General features: G+C 46.0%; 1 protein-coding gene across 2 annotated transcripts in view; it reads left to right on the top strand.

Moving 5' to 3' along the window:
• Window positions 1-317: 317 nt before the first annotated feature.
• Window positions 318-15,386, top strand: part of usp6nl (USP6 N-terminal like) — a 56,855-nt gene continuing 41,786 nt past the window's right edge. The window contains exons 1-2 of one of the 2 annotated variants that reach the window (XM_036148905.1): window positions 318-619; window positions 6,702-6,796. In XM_036148905.1, the coding sequence (XP_036004798.1) occupies window positions 6,793-6,796 (4 nt within the window). In that variant the 5' untranslated portion in view covers window positions 318-619; window positions 6,702-6,792. Of the gene's footprint in view, window positions 620-2,253; window positions 2,487-6,701; window positions 6,797-15,386 lie in introns of those variants that run through there. The other variant, XM_036148906.1, reaches the window with a different exon arrangement.

Here is a 15,386-nt window from a genome sequence, read left to right on the forward strand (position 1 = left end):
GGTGGATCTGTATCTACTTCCAGTGCATAGCTAATAAATTTAACGTCATTCAGGCCTTTTTATAGCTTTATGTATTAATCTGCTGCTTGCTGCATGCAGATGGATCTCAAACACTGGGAACTTCTAATCAGTTTAAATCTAATCTAGATGTAAATTAGTTTGTTTTTTATTTAATATGATCTGAAATAATAGTATTGTCTAATATAAGGCCCATTTAAACATTAATGTGCATTGTTCGTGTGCTTCTTTTTCACTTTAACTGACTCCAGATGTTCGTTGGGTGGCAATCAGACTGGAGTGAGGGGAAAAGAGGAGAAAGTGGCGCGTGAGGAAGGTGACCAGGTAAGCAGCTGTAAACAGGTGTAAACAAACAGGTGTAAACAGGTGTGTTTGCTGCAGGTGGGGCAGCGGCCGCTGGGGTCGGCTCGGCTCGGCGGGGCGGCGCATCCTGCTACCTGGCGGGGATCCTGGGCGGCTTCCCTCCCCGCACAGAGTTAGAGAAGTGCTCCGGACTTCCTGGTGCGGGACCATGGATACTCGCCGCTGACGCTGCGGGGAGACGAGGGGCTTTCACCCGCCGGCGGCGTGACGCAAGAGGGGTCTCCGAGCTGAGAGCAAGGTGAGCGGCTCCGGGGGGAGAGCTGGTGTCGGGGCGGAGGAGCAAACTTGCCCGGATTCCTGGAAGGAAACGCGGGGAGACGGAGGCGCCGCTGCGGGGCTGAATGACGGCGGTGCCGGGGGCGAAGCGGGACACCGGGCCGGGGCTTTTCTGCGCTTCCCCGGTTCCGCTCGCTTAGTTACCGCGGAGAAATGGTTAATTTTGGGTTTATTGTTTAAACTTTGTGCTTATTTGTATTCACCGAGGCCTACCTAGCCAACCCCCACTGCTACCGTCAAGCCGGCGGAGAGGAGCGGCTCCACTTCCGGGTTCAGCCTACAAAATAAAAGCACGTTTGGTTCCCGCTACAGCTGCCAATCTGGCTTCAACAACAAAATTAACCTTTTTATAAAAGGAACGTTAAAACGCTTATATATTAAAACTAGTATTGGGATAGAAGTTCCTGTCCCACAGTGTAGCAGCAAAGGGAAAACAAGCTAGAAAGTAAAAAAAAAAAAACAAGAAAATTACTGTACAGTAAGGCCATATTTACATTATAAGAAAAATGCTGCACAGCTATATGAAATACTGGTCTAAAAATTAAAAAAGCGAGAAGGGTGATGTAAAAAAATGGGTAAAACATATGTATATTTATCCATAAAAAACGCGAGTATGTGAAAAGGTCTGCAGGAAGAGCAGGGAGGTGAACACTTAGTGATGGTTCTCAGTCTGGCAGCAGGTGGGAAGAAGGATCTGCAGCAACGCTCCTTTATGCACCTACGATGCAGCAGCTTCATGCATGGGGTCATTACACAAATTTGATCCAACTCTAAATCCTACTTTCATTGAATACCGCAGCAGTTTGTCAGCCTTCAGAACATAATTCTCCATATTAAGTCTGTCTCTCTCTAAAGTCTATATAACACACATTTGCAAATCAGTTTTTGGAAACTTTCCAGACTCTAAGTCATGGATCAGGGATGCTCTGCAGCTGCTTTGCTTTACGGTACGGGAAACCTGCAGCCTGCACGGCGAGACGGAAAAATGTAACGCAGTCTTTAGTCATCGGACAAGAAAATGACCCGAAACATGCCTCAAAGCTGACTGAGGCTGTTCCAGAAGTCCTTGAAGACACTAGTGATGGGGGGATTTGAGAAAGCTGAATGTTTTGGTTAGTAGACATGGCTGTGCAGTTTAAACTGAGCACAAAGAGCTTTTTATGGAAAGGTAGGAAGTGAAACGTGAGTAAAACTCATTAATAGTCAATACGTAGAATGTATATAATAAAATAATGTATGGGGAAAACTGAAGCAAAAGTGTATCATAAGAAAAATTAGATAATCTAGTATACTTGAGGTGAAGTTTTTCTCTATGGGTTTCCTGATTTATTTTCAAGTGTAAAAAATAACTATTAAATATTTAGCAGCCAAAATGATAATTACTGTTAGTTACTTATAAAGTGTCTTGTGTGTAATCAGTGGTATGAGCCAACAGCCAGGCGGGGGTTGTGCCGTCCAGGACCATAAAAGCCTACTTCCGGTCCTGACTGGGCCCATTGTTGTGACTTTCGCTCGGCCTCCTGCTGCGGACTCTGGACGGGACTGCTCGACCAATCAGCGCCACCGCTCGCTCTCCCCGGCCCGCCTCCCGGCCTCTGATTGGCTGCGGCGGGCTGCCGGTCACGCTGCTGAGCTCGGAGCAGCTCCTGCTTTTCAGCGTTTTTTAATGAAAGCGGGACTGCAGGAGTTTCTGGGCTTTAAGGCTAAATTCACCCGGATCTAAACTGCGGCTTCCGGATGCGGCTTTTGACGGGACTTTTTCGTCTGAAGTTGATCCTTATGGGATGTTTTCTGCTTCACGAAACGGGATAGTTACCTTTGGCAGCAAGGTACGTCAAGCAGCGGAAATGTTAACAAACGTGGATGTGTGTTCTTTCAAAATAAAACGCAGAGCCTAATCTACATCCGGGAAGTAGGATTTATTGGAGGCAAACTTTATTTTCTATGTTGGGTATGCGTGGAAAATACTTAATAAAGTTAATTTGTTACTATGGGAAATGATTAAAGGCAGATTATTATTCTTTTATTGTGAATGATGACTTTATTGCGGAATCAGCGGTAATAAAAACCAGCTGATTGCTGCCAGCTTGACTCTGTCCTCCCCTACTTCAGGATAATGCGGCTTAAGGCAGATTTACAATAAACACAAGGTGTGTGTTGGAGGTCGGCTCAAACATCTTTCAGTTGGCAGAGAAAATGTAGAAAGAAAGGTTCCTGGGTGACTTTCTGCTTTATCAGCTTTTATTTGGCTCCTCTGTGGCGTTGCCCTGCGTCTCCCTGCAGGGATCCAGATCTTCCTCTGAGTAGAACCAGGCAGGAGAACCAGGCAGGAGAACCAGGCAGGAGAACCAGAGGCAGGAGAACCAGGGGCAGTGAGGTTCCTAAAACCTTCCCACCTGAACGTTTCCTAAACCTCCAGGCCTTACATGAAACTTTCAGGCCTGCATAATTTCAAGACTGAGTTAAATTCTAACTTTTCTTCCAATAATCTGCTTAGTTTGATGAAACTAAGCAGATTAGTCGGTTTGTTAAACACGTCAAAGGTCCGGCTCTCGTTAACGGAGATGATGGAGGGCCTTAAACTCCTCAGCTCGGTTCTCTGATGTTCTGTAGGCGTTCCTCGCTGCAGTAGCCGGACCTCTGAGACTCACGTCTGACCTTTCCACGTAAAACTCCTGCTGACTTTCAGACAATGCACCATCTGCTAATTATAGTCAGCTGGATGTATTCTTAGAGCTCTAACATTTAGATAATTACATCATGCGTGCAGATGATGCAGATATAAATGATCCAGAACCTCCTCATCCTGGACTCGCCCCGCCTGAACTTTGGCTGCAGGTCTTTTGGGGCTCTGATCGTTTTGAAGCTCGGTCAGATTGGATGATTTTTGGTTGTGCATGCTAACTTTGTTTGGGTCTGGACTTTGACTAGGCCGTTCTAACCTGCTGTGACCTAAACGGACGGTGAACCTCCAGCAGCGTCTCAGGCTGTGCTGTGGGGAACCAATCTTTGCCCTGTAGGGTTTCCTCTGGCCAGAAGGTTGCTGATGAACCTTAAGCTGCCATCTTGGCACCAGTTGCAGTTTTTCCTTTGATTAAAGTGACTCTGTGTTAAAGAGACTCTTTCAGCTGTTGTCTCTGGTTTTAACGGCTGCCATGAACTGTTCTCTGTTCTCCTGACCAGGAGCCACTTTTTAAGGCCGTCTGAGAACAAAGATCCTGAATTGGCTCACTCGTTAGTTCACTGGCTTCAGGTCTGGGAGCGAGCAGAAGCCGGTGTGGTGCCGGTGTTCTGGATCATCGTTGTGGGGAAAGGCCTCCTGATCTCGGCTGTGGATCCTCCAGCAGACCCAGCAGACCTGAAGCTGAGCAGCAGGCGCTGACAGGGACAGCGGAGGAAGTCGGTTCCTCCATCATCCTCACATTGCTTCAGACTGTTTGTGCTCAGCTCAGGTGTTCAGCTGAAGCCTGCAGGTGAAGCTCGGCTCGTCTGGCTGAGAGATCTGGACCTCTGTGTGTGGGTCGGGTTTTTATTTAGCGTCAGAGGGAGCGGTGCTAAGAATGCTCAGAGATGATAACCTGACGCCGCCAGATAGATTTGCTCCGCATATCCATCTGGAAACCTTCCGTTGAAGTCATTTTGGGAAGGGTTAGCTGAATACTGGTTAGCTGATTGGCCTATGTTGGTGATAGACGGGCCAAATAAACCAATCAGATCAACGAAGCATATGACGTACTCGTCAACATGCTTCGTCGTTGCTCTGTTACGAGCGACGACGAAAACACAACCACAAGCCGAGCTACTCTTGCTGCTGCAAGTAAAGGCTCGTTAGCTCAGCAGAGAAATACTCTGTAATTCCGATAAAACTTGCTCGATAGCCGCGCTAACGCTAGTTTCATCGGCTGAAGCCGCCATGTTCTTTAGACTGAACTGTCGCGCTTCCCGTTGCGTCACACCTCAACCCGCCTCAAAGCCAACGCTGATTGGACGTTCGTTTGGTGAACGGCTCCAAATTTTCTTTAACGGAGAGTAGCCAGACTGATCTGCGAGTGAAACCTTGAAAGCTCGCGAGATCAGGATGGTCTCACCAGGCTACAGAGATGATGCATGAGGAGTAAATCTAAAGTATTTAATCCAGACGGACGGTCTGACAGAACAGCGCCGGTCCTGCTGGACCTGAGGTCCGCTGAGCGGCGGATGCTGACAGCGGTGGAGGGAAACTGCAGCCAGCGTCACTCTGGACCGGTTTCAGGTGGTTTCATCACACCTGAGCGGTCTAACCTGCACGGTTGCCCTGACGGCGGCAAACAGCAGTTGGGCGTCGCTCACGCAACAGAAACGTGTCGCTACAGGCTGAGAGCCGCCTGAGAGCCGCCCAGGAAACGGCGTTCTGGTTCAGAGCGCTCCTCTGTAGACGGGATTTAATTCACCGCAGGGCTTTTAACCGTTGGGACTGAAGAACCAGAGGTTTCCAGCACTTCCTCCTAAAAGTCCAGCTTGTTCTGAGACAAAGTGGGGAAGTGTGTCGTCATTCAGGTACTTCGCTAAAAGTCCGGTTCTCCTTTCTCAGTTTTGTTTCTCTGCACGTTTTAACCAGGCGAGCTGAAAACTTGTTCTCCTGCAGACCCACCAGCAGGATCATGATGGTGGAGGTTCAGGGTCCAGCAGGGCAACAAATGGTTCAGACCAAAACCATTAAACAGGTGTTAGAATGGCCTAGTCAAAGTCCAGGCTTCTGGCAGGACACTAAAACTGATGTTTCCAGATGTTCTCCATCCAGCCTGGCTGGACCTGAGCTGTTTAGCGGAGAAGAACGAGGAGACGTTTCAGTTTGCAGGTGGAGACCCGGTTCTGCAGAGCAGCAACAGAACATCAGCCTGCAGAACCTGCAGCGTTCACAAACAAGCGGTGGCTTCCTGTCCAGCTGTGAGCTTTAGGAAATAAAGACAGCAGCTGCAGACAAAGACCTGAAGACCAGACTCTGCATTTACTGCATCTTTCCTCATAGGATAAATGATCGGCATCATTTAGCATCTAAACATCGTTTTGAAGCTCCAGCTGGAACTGATCTCTGGTCAGCCGGACTGCTGCGGTCCGGCCTGGCAGCGGAGAACCCCGCCTCAGTCAGACCTCTGAGTTCTCACTTCCTCTGCAGAGACTGGGCGGCTAAAGGAGAGGAATGCAGTCAGAACCCTGTGTGGGGGGGGGGGGGGGGGGGGATGAAGAAGTGAGACGTGACCTTTGGAGGTAACACCAAACCGTGACTGGAGCTGTGGAAAGTACAGCTCCATGCTGATAACTACGGTTTATCTCAGTAACTAAACGTTCCCCAGCAGCGTCTGCGCTCAGTTCTCCACGGAGAACTTCCTCCTTCCACTTAACTTTCCAGGCATGTGTCTGGGTTCAGTCTTCCCTGGTTCTTATCGGCCTTTAATCAGGGATTTTTCTAATGTTTCCATCAGAATAAACAGAAATAAAAGCCTGAAATGCAGCGCGGTGCGGCACAGAAGCAAAGAGAGCTTCATTCAACCCAAACCAAATATTTCATCATGACATAAATGTGTATTATGGACATAAATGTGTAATAAGCAGATCAATGCATGAATAAAACGGCTCCAGAATGTTTCACTATGTGGCGTCCAGCTGGTCATTAATGAATTCTCCTCTGTCCTGGTGTCTTATGTCCCCCCCCCCCCCCACAGGCATCAGATTACCCGCCATCATCAGATTACTGTCATTTGGTCCGGCCGGGTCGGGTCGGTGGGGAGGCTAATTTAGCCGCTGCCGTCTCCATGGCGATGCAGACTTTAATTATCTCGTCTCTAAACGTCTGCAGAGGGTTTTTGTTTCCCCTCTGTCGTTTTTTTTGTTTCATCCACAACGATCCTGCAGATAAAAAGCTTGACGCTCGGCGGTCTTTGAGCAGCAGACCATCTGTGGCTGGTTGTGATCAGGAGAACCAGACGATTATTAACCTGCTCAACTAAACCTGAATTACTGTGATCTGGAGACGTGACTCTGCTTTCTTCTCCTCTCCTCCTCAGGTCATGACTGCCCCTCAGGAAGACCCAGCGGAGATTAGCCTCACCTGTCCTAAGCCCCGCCCCCCACGGGCCTCACGCCGACACGCCCACCATGAGTAAGTGGGATGTGTGCTAAAGGTCCGGTTCTGGATGTTTGTTGGTTCTGCTCGGTTCTTTGAGTAAAATCCGTCCCTCTGTCCATCCTTTCTGCTAACAAGCTGCTCTTTTATAACTTTATGCCATAAATTTACATCAAAGTTTATTTCTGCTGGAAAAATTGTCCTAAAAACAAGCGCTAAGTCATCATTACGTTTCTCTACTTCAGTGTAATGACAAACTATTACCTGTGTAACATTAGGACATGAAATAATATTTTCCCAGAGGAACCACTGTTGCAGCTGATGCCTGATTAATTCATGAATAAACAGATTTATGATGAAATGTTATAAACACCATGAAAAGCTTCGTGAAGACATGGAGGAAGTAGCCAAATGTGTTGTTCACCTTTTTATAAAAGTGAATCAGGTTAGATAAAAGTTTATTATGTAGATGAAGTAGTCTGGCCAACACGTTTAGCTTCCTGTGACTGCTGCGGCGGCGCTTTGAGCCGGCTGACGTGTTTTATGTCGTGTTGGTTTGTTTAAATAGCTGCAAAACCAAAAGTATCTGTGAAAAAACATTGAAGCTTCCTCTGGTGAGCCCGTTAAAAAAAGAGGCGGAGCTTCAGTCTCCCAATGTGTCCACTGCAAAAAGGGAACCAAAAGTAACATTTTCTAGAAATGAGTCTATTTTTCATTGAGTTGAGCAGGTAAATAAGACTATTTGCCAATGGGATTAGTAGTTCTACCCCTAAAATAAGATAATTAGATATTCTGCACTTGAAAAATGATGATGGAGATGAAATGTTCCTACGTTAAGTGCAAAAATCTCATTCTATTGGCAAATCATCTTATTTACCTGCTCAAATCAAGAAAAATGTTACTTAATTTTAGTTTCCTTTTTGCAGAGCCAGAACTCAGTTTCTCCTGCTTCCAGCTCAGAAGCAGCTGGACCCGCCGCTGCATCCGTCCTCTTTGCTGCGGTTCTCTTCATTTTCTGCCCTGCCGTGTAAAAAACACTTTCCTGAGCTCACATCCTGGCTTAATGTGGCGCTGCTGCGGGGGGGGCTTGGTGCTGGGTAGCAGCTTCATCCCCGGTGGTAGGAGCATATGCTGAGAAGGTCTGTGAGGCGCTGCAGCCCTCATCAATCACGCTGCACAGCCTGATGGGAACGCTACGGCGTCCGTCAGCTTCCTGCGCCGCCGTCTGGGCTCAGCGTGAGGCGGCCAGCGCTGCAAAGGTCCCGTTTATTCCTCCACACACCGTCCCTGCAGCACGGCGCAGCGTCCTGCTGAGCATGCACACGCTGACCGATGCAGCAAACGGTGCATTCCTGCATTTAGATGACGGCCTGCAGTCTGCAGTCTGCATTGAAGATGGAGAATTTACGTAAACGTTACTTAGACTGGGAGCGTAACACGGTCAGTCAGTCGTCCTGTAGAGGACCGGCCATCAATATTCATTCACATTGAAACTGGAAACCTTTATGGATTTTATTGAGATTTAATTTGGAAACGTGATGAAAAACTGTGAAGTGGAAGGAAGAAGGTTAAAATGTTTTACAAGAACAAACCTAAGAAAGGAGCGTTTCTGATCTGCTGCCATGTTTTCCTGACCAGCTACAGACTAAAGCATCTCTGAACCTCAAGGCTTCCCTCATCTGGACTTTGACTAGGCCGTTCTAATCTGATCTAAACCATCCCATAGTGTCTCAGGCTGCAGGTTCAGGGAGGTTCTCCTGCTGGAAGAAGAACATCCAGCCAGTCTCAGATCTCCTGCAGCAGTCCTGAATACTTCTGGATTTACCTCCATCTAATGAGCCTTCCTCTCCCTGCTGCAGAAACATCTCCCCTCCATAAAAATCTCATCACATCACAGACGTCTGCTGTTCAAAGCTCAAACATTGCCTTCTGCGGTTTATCCAGCTTCAATAAACTAAGCAATAAACACATTTATGCTGTTTCCTGCTCTATTAAAACCAATCAAAGGCCGCCCCAGTGCATGCTGGTTCTTCACAGCTCCTCCTGGCTAACTAAATAATATGTAGCCTACAGAATAAATCTGCTAAATAACCTAAATAATAATTCAAAGTAAAGAGAAAGCATTGCTACAGCAGTGCTGTTGTATCCAGATATTTCTGTTAAAATAAAAATCATCACTTTCCAGTTATGCTTCACTGAGTGCGGCTCCGTCTCAGTAGATCCAGATAAAATAAAGTGACGTTTGTTTGCAACACTTGTCCATGCGCTGCTCTCTGCGCTCTCCAGCAGGTGAAAGTGTGTTTATAGATGAAAATGGAGGGATGAGCTTAGTTTCCTAACCTCCATCACTTTGTTTTAAACAAAGCTTCCACACATGTTGAGGCTGCAGACTAAACCCTGAAGGAAAGGATGGAGCGGTGAAGGAGGGAAGCTGTCTCTGCAGCGTTAATGTGACCTGATGGTGCTCAGTGAGCAGCGGCAGCTCTGTGAAAAGGTCTTTTCTGCCTTCCATTATTTATCCCAACCTTTGATAGGCTCACTCCCTCGCCTGGAGATGCTTGACGGCGTTGATATCCTGAGCTAATTACCTTAATTACCCGCCTGCAGCACACACAAAGAGACGCTGCCCTGCATGCTCTGCTCTTAACGAGCACAGGTGACTCTCTGGATGGTCCATACCTCCGTTTTTATTTTTATCAGCAAGGAGAAACAGAAAAAGATTAGAGGTCCGTCTCAGAGCTGGTTCTGCTTTCACTTTAAGGACAGGAGTTAATTTGGGATTTATGAAAGAACAAAAACCGTTAACAGAAGTTTTTAGATTGACTAAACTGGCACCAAATAACAGCGACGTCTGCCGTCCTTTGTCTGGTTCTGGTTCTGGTTCTGGTTTGGTTCTGGTTCTGGACGTACCAGGTAAAGGAGTATACGGTCTAACTGTCATTGAATCAAAGTGGCCTAAGAATGGAGCCTTGAGGAACTCCGCTGTGGATCCTCGTAGCATTGATGGATGAGGCGTGATGCTTATTTGTTGTAACGTTTGCAGAACTGTCCTGTTTTTAGCTGAATTACATCCTCGTTCTGAGAATCTCGTTAAACTGGAAGTGATCGATGGCTCAGCAGTTTATTTAGACGTTTAAATGGTGACTGAAGGTGAGTCGGCTGGAGCTGAAGATGTTGTAAAACTTCTTATTGATTGATTTTAATCACAGCTTGATATTTAAAAAATGGGATTTATTGAGATAAATTGACTCCAAACACCGTCAGGCTGCAGTGTTGGGTTTGAGATGAGATCTTTTTTATTATGGTTGTGTTCAGTTTGAATGAATCGGTATGCGGCCGTGCAATCCTGGCGTAAATAAAGCTGCTTCTCCACGCTGGTCTCTTAATTGGAAACTGGCCAATTAGCTGTTGGTGATTATCTGTCCAGAACAAAGTCACGGTCTTTCTGAAGAGCAGAACGCTTCCACAGAAAAATAGTTTCCAGGCAGTTTTACTATTTTAATGCAACCCATGGCAGTTCACATGTTTTTCAAAAATATTATAACCGTTTAGGCTACGCTTCAGAAATGCATCATCATGCTTTAATGTCATTAGTTAAGTAAAATCACGTGAGTAAGTTGGTGCTTCTGTGTTCGTTTCAGTCCTAATTAAAGGATTAAGCAACATTTTTTTTTTTTTTTTTTTTTTTTACATTTTTATGCTGTTGAGTAGAAGACGTTTCTGAAAAATACTAAACTGTCAAGATTTTCTGAACTTGAGGGATTGTTTGTTGTTCATTACTGAAAAGCAAAAAGCAGAAGATTTAAGAGCATTTTTTGTGAGAAAAGTAAAAGGTTAGCCTGAAAAAAAACAAAAACTCAGCTAAACACTGAATTATTGAGCCAGGAGTACTTTAAGAGGGAAATGTGAAGTACTCACTTCAAGGACTACTTTCTATAAAAAAACAGCTTGAACAAAGTTACCGACAACAAAAGTGTCTATAAAAGCCAGTTGGTTTATGGCAGCATTAGCTGTGAGGAGGACCAAGCAGAGCAAAGTAGTTTGTCTGGAAAAGGAAAGAAAACAGTTCCTGGTAGAAAGAGCTGCTAAACACAGAGGAACGTAGTCAGGGGAACTTTCTAATGGAAAGGAAAGCTAAACAGTATCTGAAGTTAATGACAGGAAAAGCTCCAAGTCCACTTTATTTGTAGCTCATTTCAGCAGCAAGGCAGCTCAAAGTGGTTTATGTCATGAAAACATCATGAAGGCATTGAAACTGTCCCTGGTTGTGAGACCAGAACAAACATTATGAGGTGAAAACATCAATAAACATCAATATGTTGGTCAGAGTTCCTGTTATTATGGCTGAAAGCTGCTCTGAACAGGTTTTCAGTCTGATTTACAGTTTTCTGGAAGTTTGTTCCAGATTTGTGGAGCAGAGAAGTTTGTCTAGATCTAGTTGGAACATCAGTCCTTTAATCCTGGAAATGTTCTCCAGGTGGTAGAAGGTCCACTTTGTGACGTTCTTCATGTCCTCTAAGGTTCAGGTCTGAGTCCATCACTACATCCAGATTCCAGGCCTGATCTCTAGTTTGTAGCTGTAAGAACTGAAGCTGCTGCTGACTCTAGTTTGTTCATCTTTAGGTCCAAAGACGATAACTTCAGTTTTGTTTCTGTTCAGCTGGAGAACGTTTAGGCTCCTCCATGGATTGATGTGTTCTAAGCACCTGTTCAGGTCATGGATGGTTCAGAGTCACCTGGTGGTATCGTGACGTAGAGCTGAGTATCATCTGCATAGTGACGGTAGCTAATATTGTTTCTCGTTATAACCTCAGCTGGTGGGAGCATCTAGATATAGAACAGAAGGAGTCCCAGAACTGAACCCTGGGGAACCCCACATGTGACTTTTGTCCTCTCTGATGAGAACTTACCTGCTGGCACAAAGAAGTCCCTGATCTTTAGGGAGGATTTGGACCAACTGAGTTCTGTACCAGAGAGTCTGACCCAGTTCTCCAGTTACTTTAATAATATATCATGGTCAACAGCATCAGGTCCACCAGAACCAGAACCTTCCACAGTCTGTATTTAGACGTCATTGAACTCTCTGACAGGACGGTCTCTGTGCTGTGGTGAGGAAACCTGACTGGAAAACCTCAGAAACGTCTTTTTCAGTAACTTCAGCTTGGGGTTGGTCTGTAGTTCTTCATATGTGCTTTGTCCAGATTGCTCTTTTTTTTATCAGTGGTTTAAATACCTGGAGGAAAACTGCTGGTGAGGTGAGTATTTGTTTCAGGTGAGATGTAACGACCGGCTGGACGTTTTAAGGCTGTAGGTAGGAAATGAAGACAGCAAACAGCCAAAGCTTAGTGCAGATCATTTCAGAATGGAGTAGTTTCTATTAGAAAGGGAACACAGAGAGTGCACCACCAAGGGTTTGGTTGTCCTAGTTCTGCTAATTGCTTTGTCCAGGAAAGAGACGCAGCTGGAGCACTGAGCCAGGACTACTTTCTACTCTCACTCTTAACGGCGAAGGGCCGGGAATGTCGTCTTTAGAAGAGGAAAAGTCGTTTGGAGGCGGGTTCAATGGTCAACATGATCACCCTAACTGTCACATGACGTCTGAAACTCAGCGTCTCTGGGTGGACTGTGATGATCTTCTCCTCGTTAACTCTCTGTCGTCCAGCCAGAGCCACCGTCCCCGTTAGAAGCTCGTTGTCTCGTGTGCAAACATCTGGAGCAACAGGCGCCGCATAGAGACGTTCTGCTGGAGAAGCTTCCCTTAATGCCCCAAATAATTAGGTTTCAGGTCTTTTTAGGGGGGGGCGTGTGGTGCCCACGGCCCTAACGTCTCCCGTTCTGTTCACTTCACTCCCATCCAGCTGATCCTCGTTATTCTCAGCCAGAACATGTTTAATAGCCTCGTAATGCAACAGGAGCGACGGTGGTTGTTGTGGTTGCCTCTTCATTTCCAAATTGCTCCTCGGTGGTTTCCAGCTATTCCTGCCTTGTTGTTGTTTGTTTCGGCTGCGCTTCAAGGCGTCCTCTGACACGCCTCGACACATCCAGCCTTGGATCGACTGCCGGCTGGTTGCTGGAAGGGTCGGTATGCGTCTGCTGGGGAAGCACCTGAGGACGGAGGGCTCTGCTGCTGCGGCACAGGCCGGGCAGGTTTGGAGGCCCGCTGGGCGTCCTCCAGGATTTATCCCCCGCAGCATTCCCTGCTGAGAATTTGAGGATTAGCGGTAAAGGTTAGCGCAGATTTGCCACCAGATGTGAGGAAATCAGCGGCAGGTTTTTGGTGTTTTCCTAGCAGCGGCGTAACAATCCTCCGGTCTGAGCGCTTCCACAGACCGCCTGGTGCTGCTGGCCGTTTTATCAGCGTCACACAGATTCCACTGAAGCAGAAGCTGCTGAGATGTAATTCACTTTCCGCAGAGCATAAACCACCAGATTGATTATCTCTCCTCGGAGAGTTTCCTCCCATTCTTCTTCAAAGCCACATGACTCGGCTGCAAATGGCAGCAATCTGACAGGAATCTGTGCCTCAGCTCCTCCTCTGTGAACTGCTGCGGTTCAACATCTCTGAAGTTCTCATGTTGAAGGACTTCTTGTTCATGTTTGGCCAAAGCTTTTTCATTTATCTTAACTTTAGCCATGAAGCAACAAATTCACCTCAATAGTTAACCACAGTCAGCTAAAAAGGTAGCTCCTAGAGGAAGCCAGGCTGATTACAGCAATCCTGAACAAGCATGTGGCGACAGTGGACAGGAAAACCCCCCTTTAACAGGAAGAAGACTCAAGCAGAGCTTCACTACGTTCACACTGCAGGGAAATGTGATCCGTCGTTCTCACGGCAGAATCTTATAAGAATCTTCTGATCTTTTTAGCCTAAATAACTCTGATCTGCGCCGCTTCCACCTGTGGTTCTGATTCTGATACGTATCGGGTTTTTTCAGCGTCTGCAGTCTGAGCGGTCACTTTACAATGCTGCACTATAACTGTAACTATAACTGCAATAACTAATGTCCAATTACTATTTAATACTTATTTAATACCCTGTGCAATAATCCTGTTAAATAAGTGACTGCTGCTGTTCTTTACCCGGTACCACTTTAATGTACAACGTCAAATCCATATGTACATAAGTCACCTTAAATGTACATTAATCATCTTAAATCTCTGCTGTATTTCCTTTTTTTATTTTTTTCGATCCACTGTATAAATGTGGACACACTGTATAGATCTTATGCACCTTTTCCTCCTTTTGATTATTGAGCCGATGTGACACGTGAATTTCTCCACTGAGATCAATAAAGTCTGTCTTATCTTATCTTATCTTATCTTTATCTTATCTTATCTTATCTTTATCTTATCTTACACGTCCAGCAGCAGCAGCTCCATAAACATCGTTACCAGCTGAGCTGCTTTCTTCTCATTTTACTCCATCTTACTATAATCTGCTCCTAAAATTGTCGACTCTTGTTGCTCAGCAGCTTTCTAATAATATCGAGGAGAGATGGCGGCTTTTTTTTAACAAAACTTTATTAAACACTTCTAGAAACCATTACATTCACCATTACTTCCATAATCAGCTGCTCTGTGACGTCTCCCTCTAATATCTGCGGCTCGCTTTGCAGTCCAGAACCGTTCTGACAGAACTCTGATGGCGGTCGCATTTATTACCAATAATATGAACGGCCACCCCAAAAAAATCTGATTTCAGCAAAAAAATCTGAATTAAGCATCAAGAGCTGCAGTGTGAACGTAGCCTTAGTAAAACGATAAATGAGTGAGTTTAAAGTCTTATCTTGATCACAGAAAATATGCAAACTTCTTCAAGCATATATCCAGTAACATCTACCGTATTTATCAGACCATAAGGCGCACTAAATATTCTAACTGGGTAATATCTCTCCTCCACGTCCACAGCTCTCTATCGTCTCTGTGGAGGACAGAGTAGCTGGACTACACTGCTCTGTTTCTAACATAAGGCCAGAATAAACTTTATAGTGAATTAACTTAAAGGTTTATTGCTGCTAGCGCGTACTCCAGGCTGCCTTACATGAATGCACTTCTAGTTCAGACATTACAGTCAGGCAGTCTGTAGACAGCTCAGGGGTCCTCAGGTAGAGACACAGTTTACTGTAATGCTCTTAATATCCATTTTACCACATAAAATCAGTCGATAATCAGAACTTTAATCAGATTTAAGGCACACCATCAATTATTGAGAAGATTTAAGGATTTTAAGTGTGACTTATAGTCAGAAAAATACTGTATCCAAATTATCGCCGTGACGACACTTTCTATTATCGCCAAGCCTTCCTTTGACTGTCCTCCCTGCCGCCTCTCCTGCTTCTCTTTAAATGTCTGTGGGGGGGGATGCTGCTGGTTCTGGCCCAGTGCATGATGGGATGCCAGCCGAGTGTGGGAATGCACTTTTTCCTCCCTCCCTCCCTCGCTGTCCTCTTCCTGTGACGGTGATGAGTGGTGCTCAGATGTCATGAGCTGTGATAAGGGTGTGTTAGGGCAGGAAGGAAGCTTTGGGGCAGCAGGAGGAAGCTTTGGGGCAGCAGGAGGAAGCGGGTCCAGCGAGGGTCACTGGACCCGCTTCGTATTACCCAAACCCGCATGTGGTGCAGAACAC

The sequence above is a fragment of the Fundulus heteroclitus genome, chromosome 17 (genome assembly GCF_011125445.2).
Source record: "Fundulus heteroclitus isolate FHET01 chromosome 17, MU-UCD_Fhet_4.1, whole genome shotgun sequence".
In the NCBI taxonomy this organism is placed as follows: Eukaryota; Metazoa; Chordata; class Actinopteri; order Cyprinodontiformes; family Fundulidae; genus Fundulus; species Fundulus heteroclitus.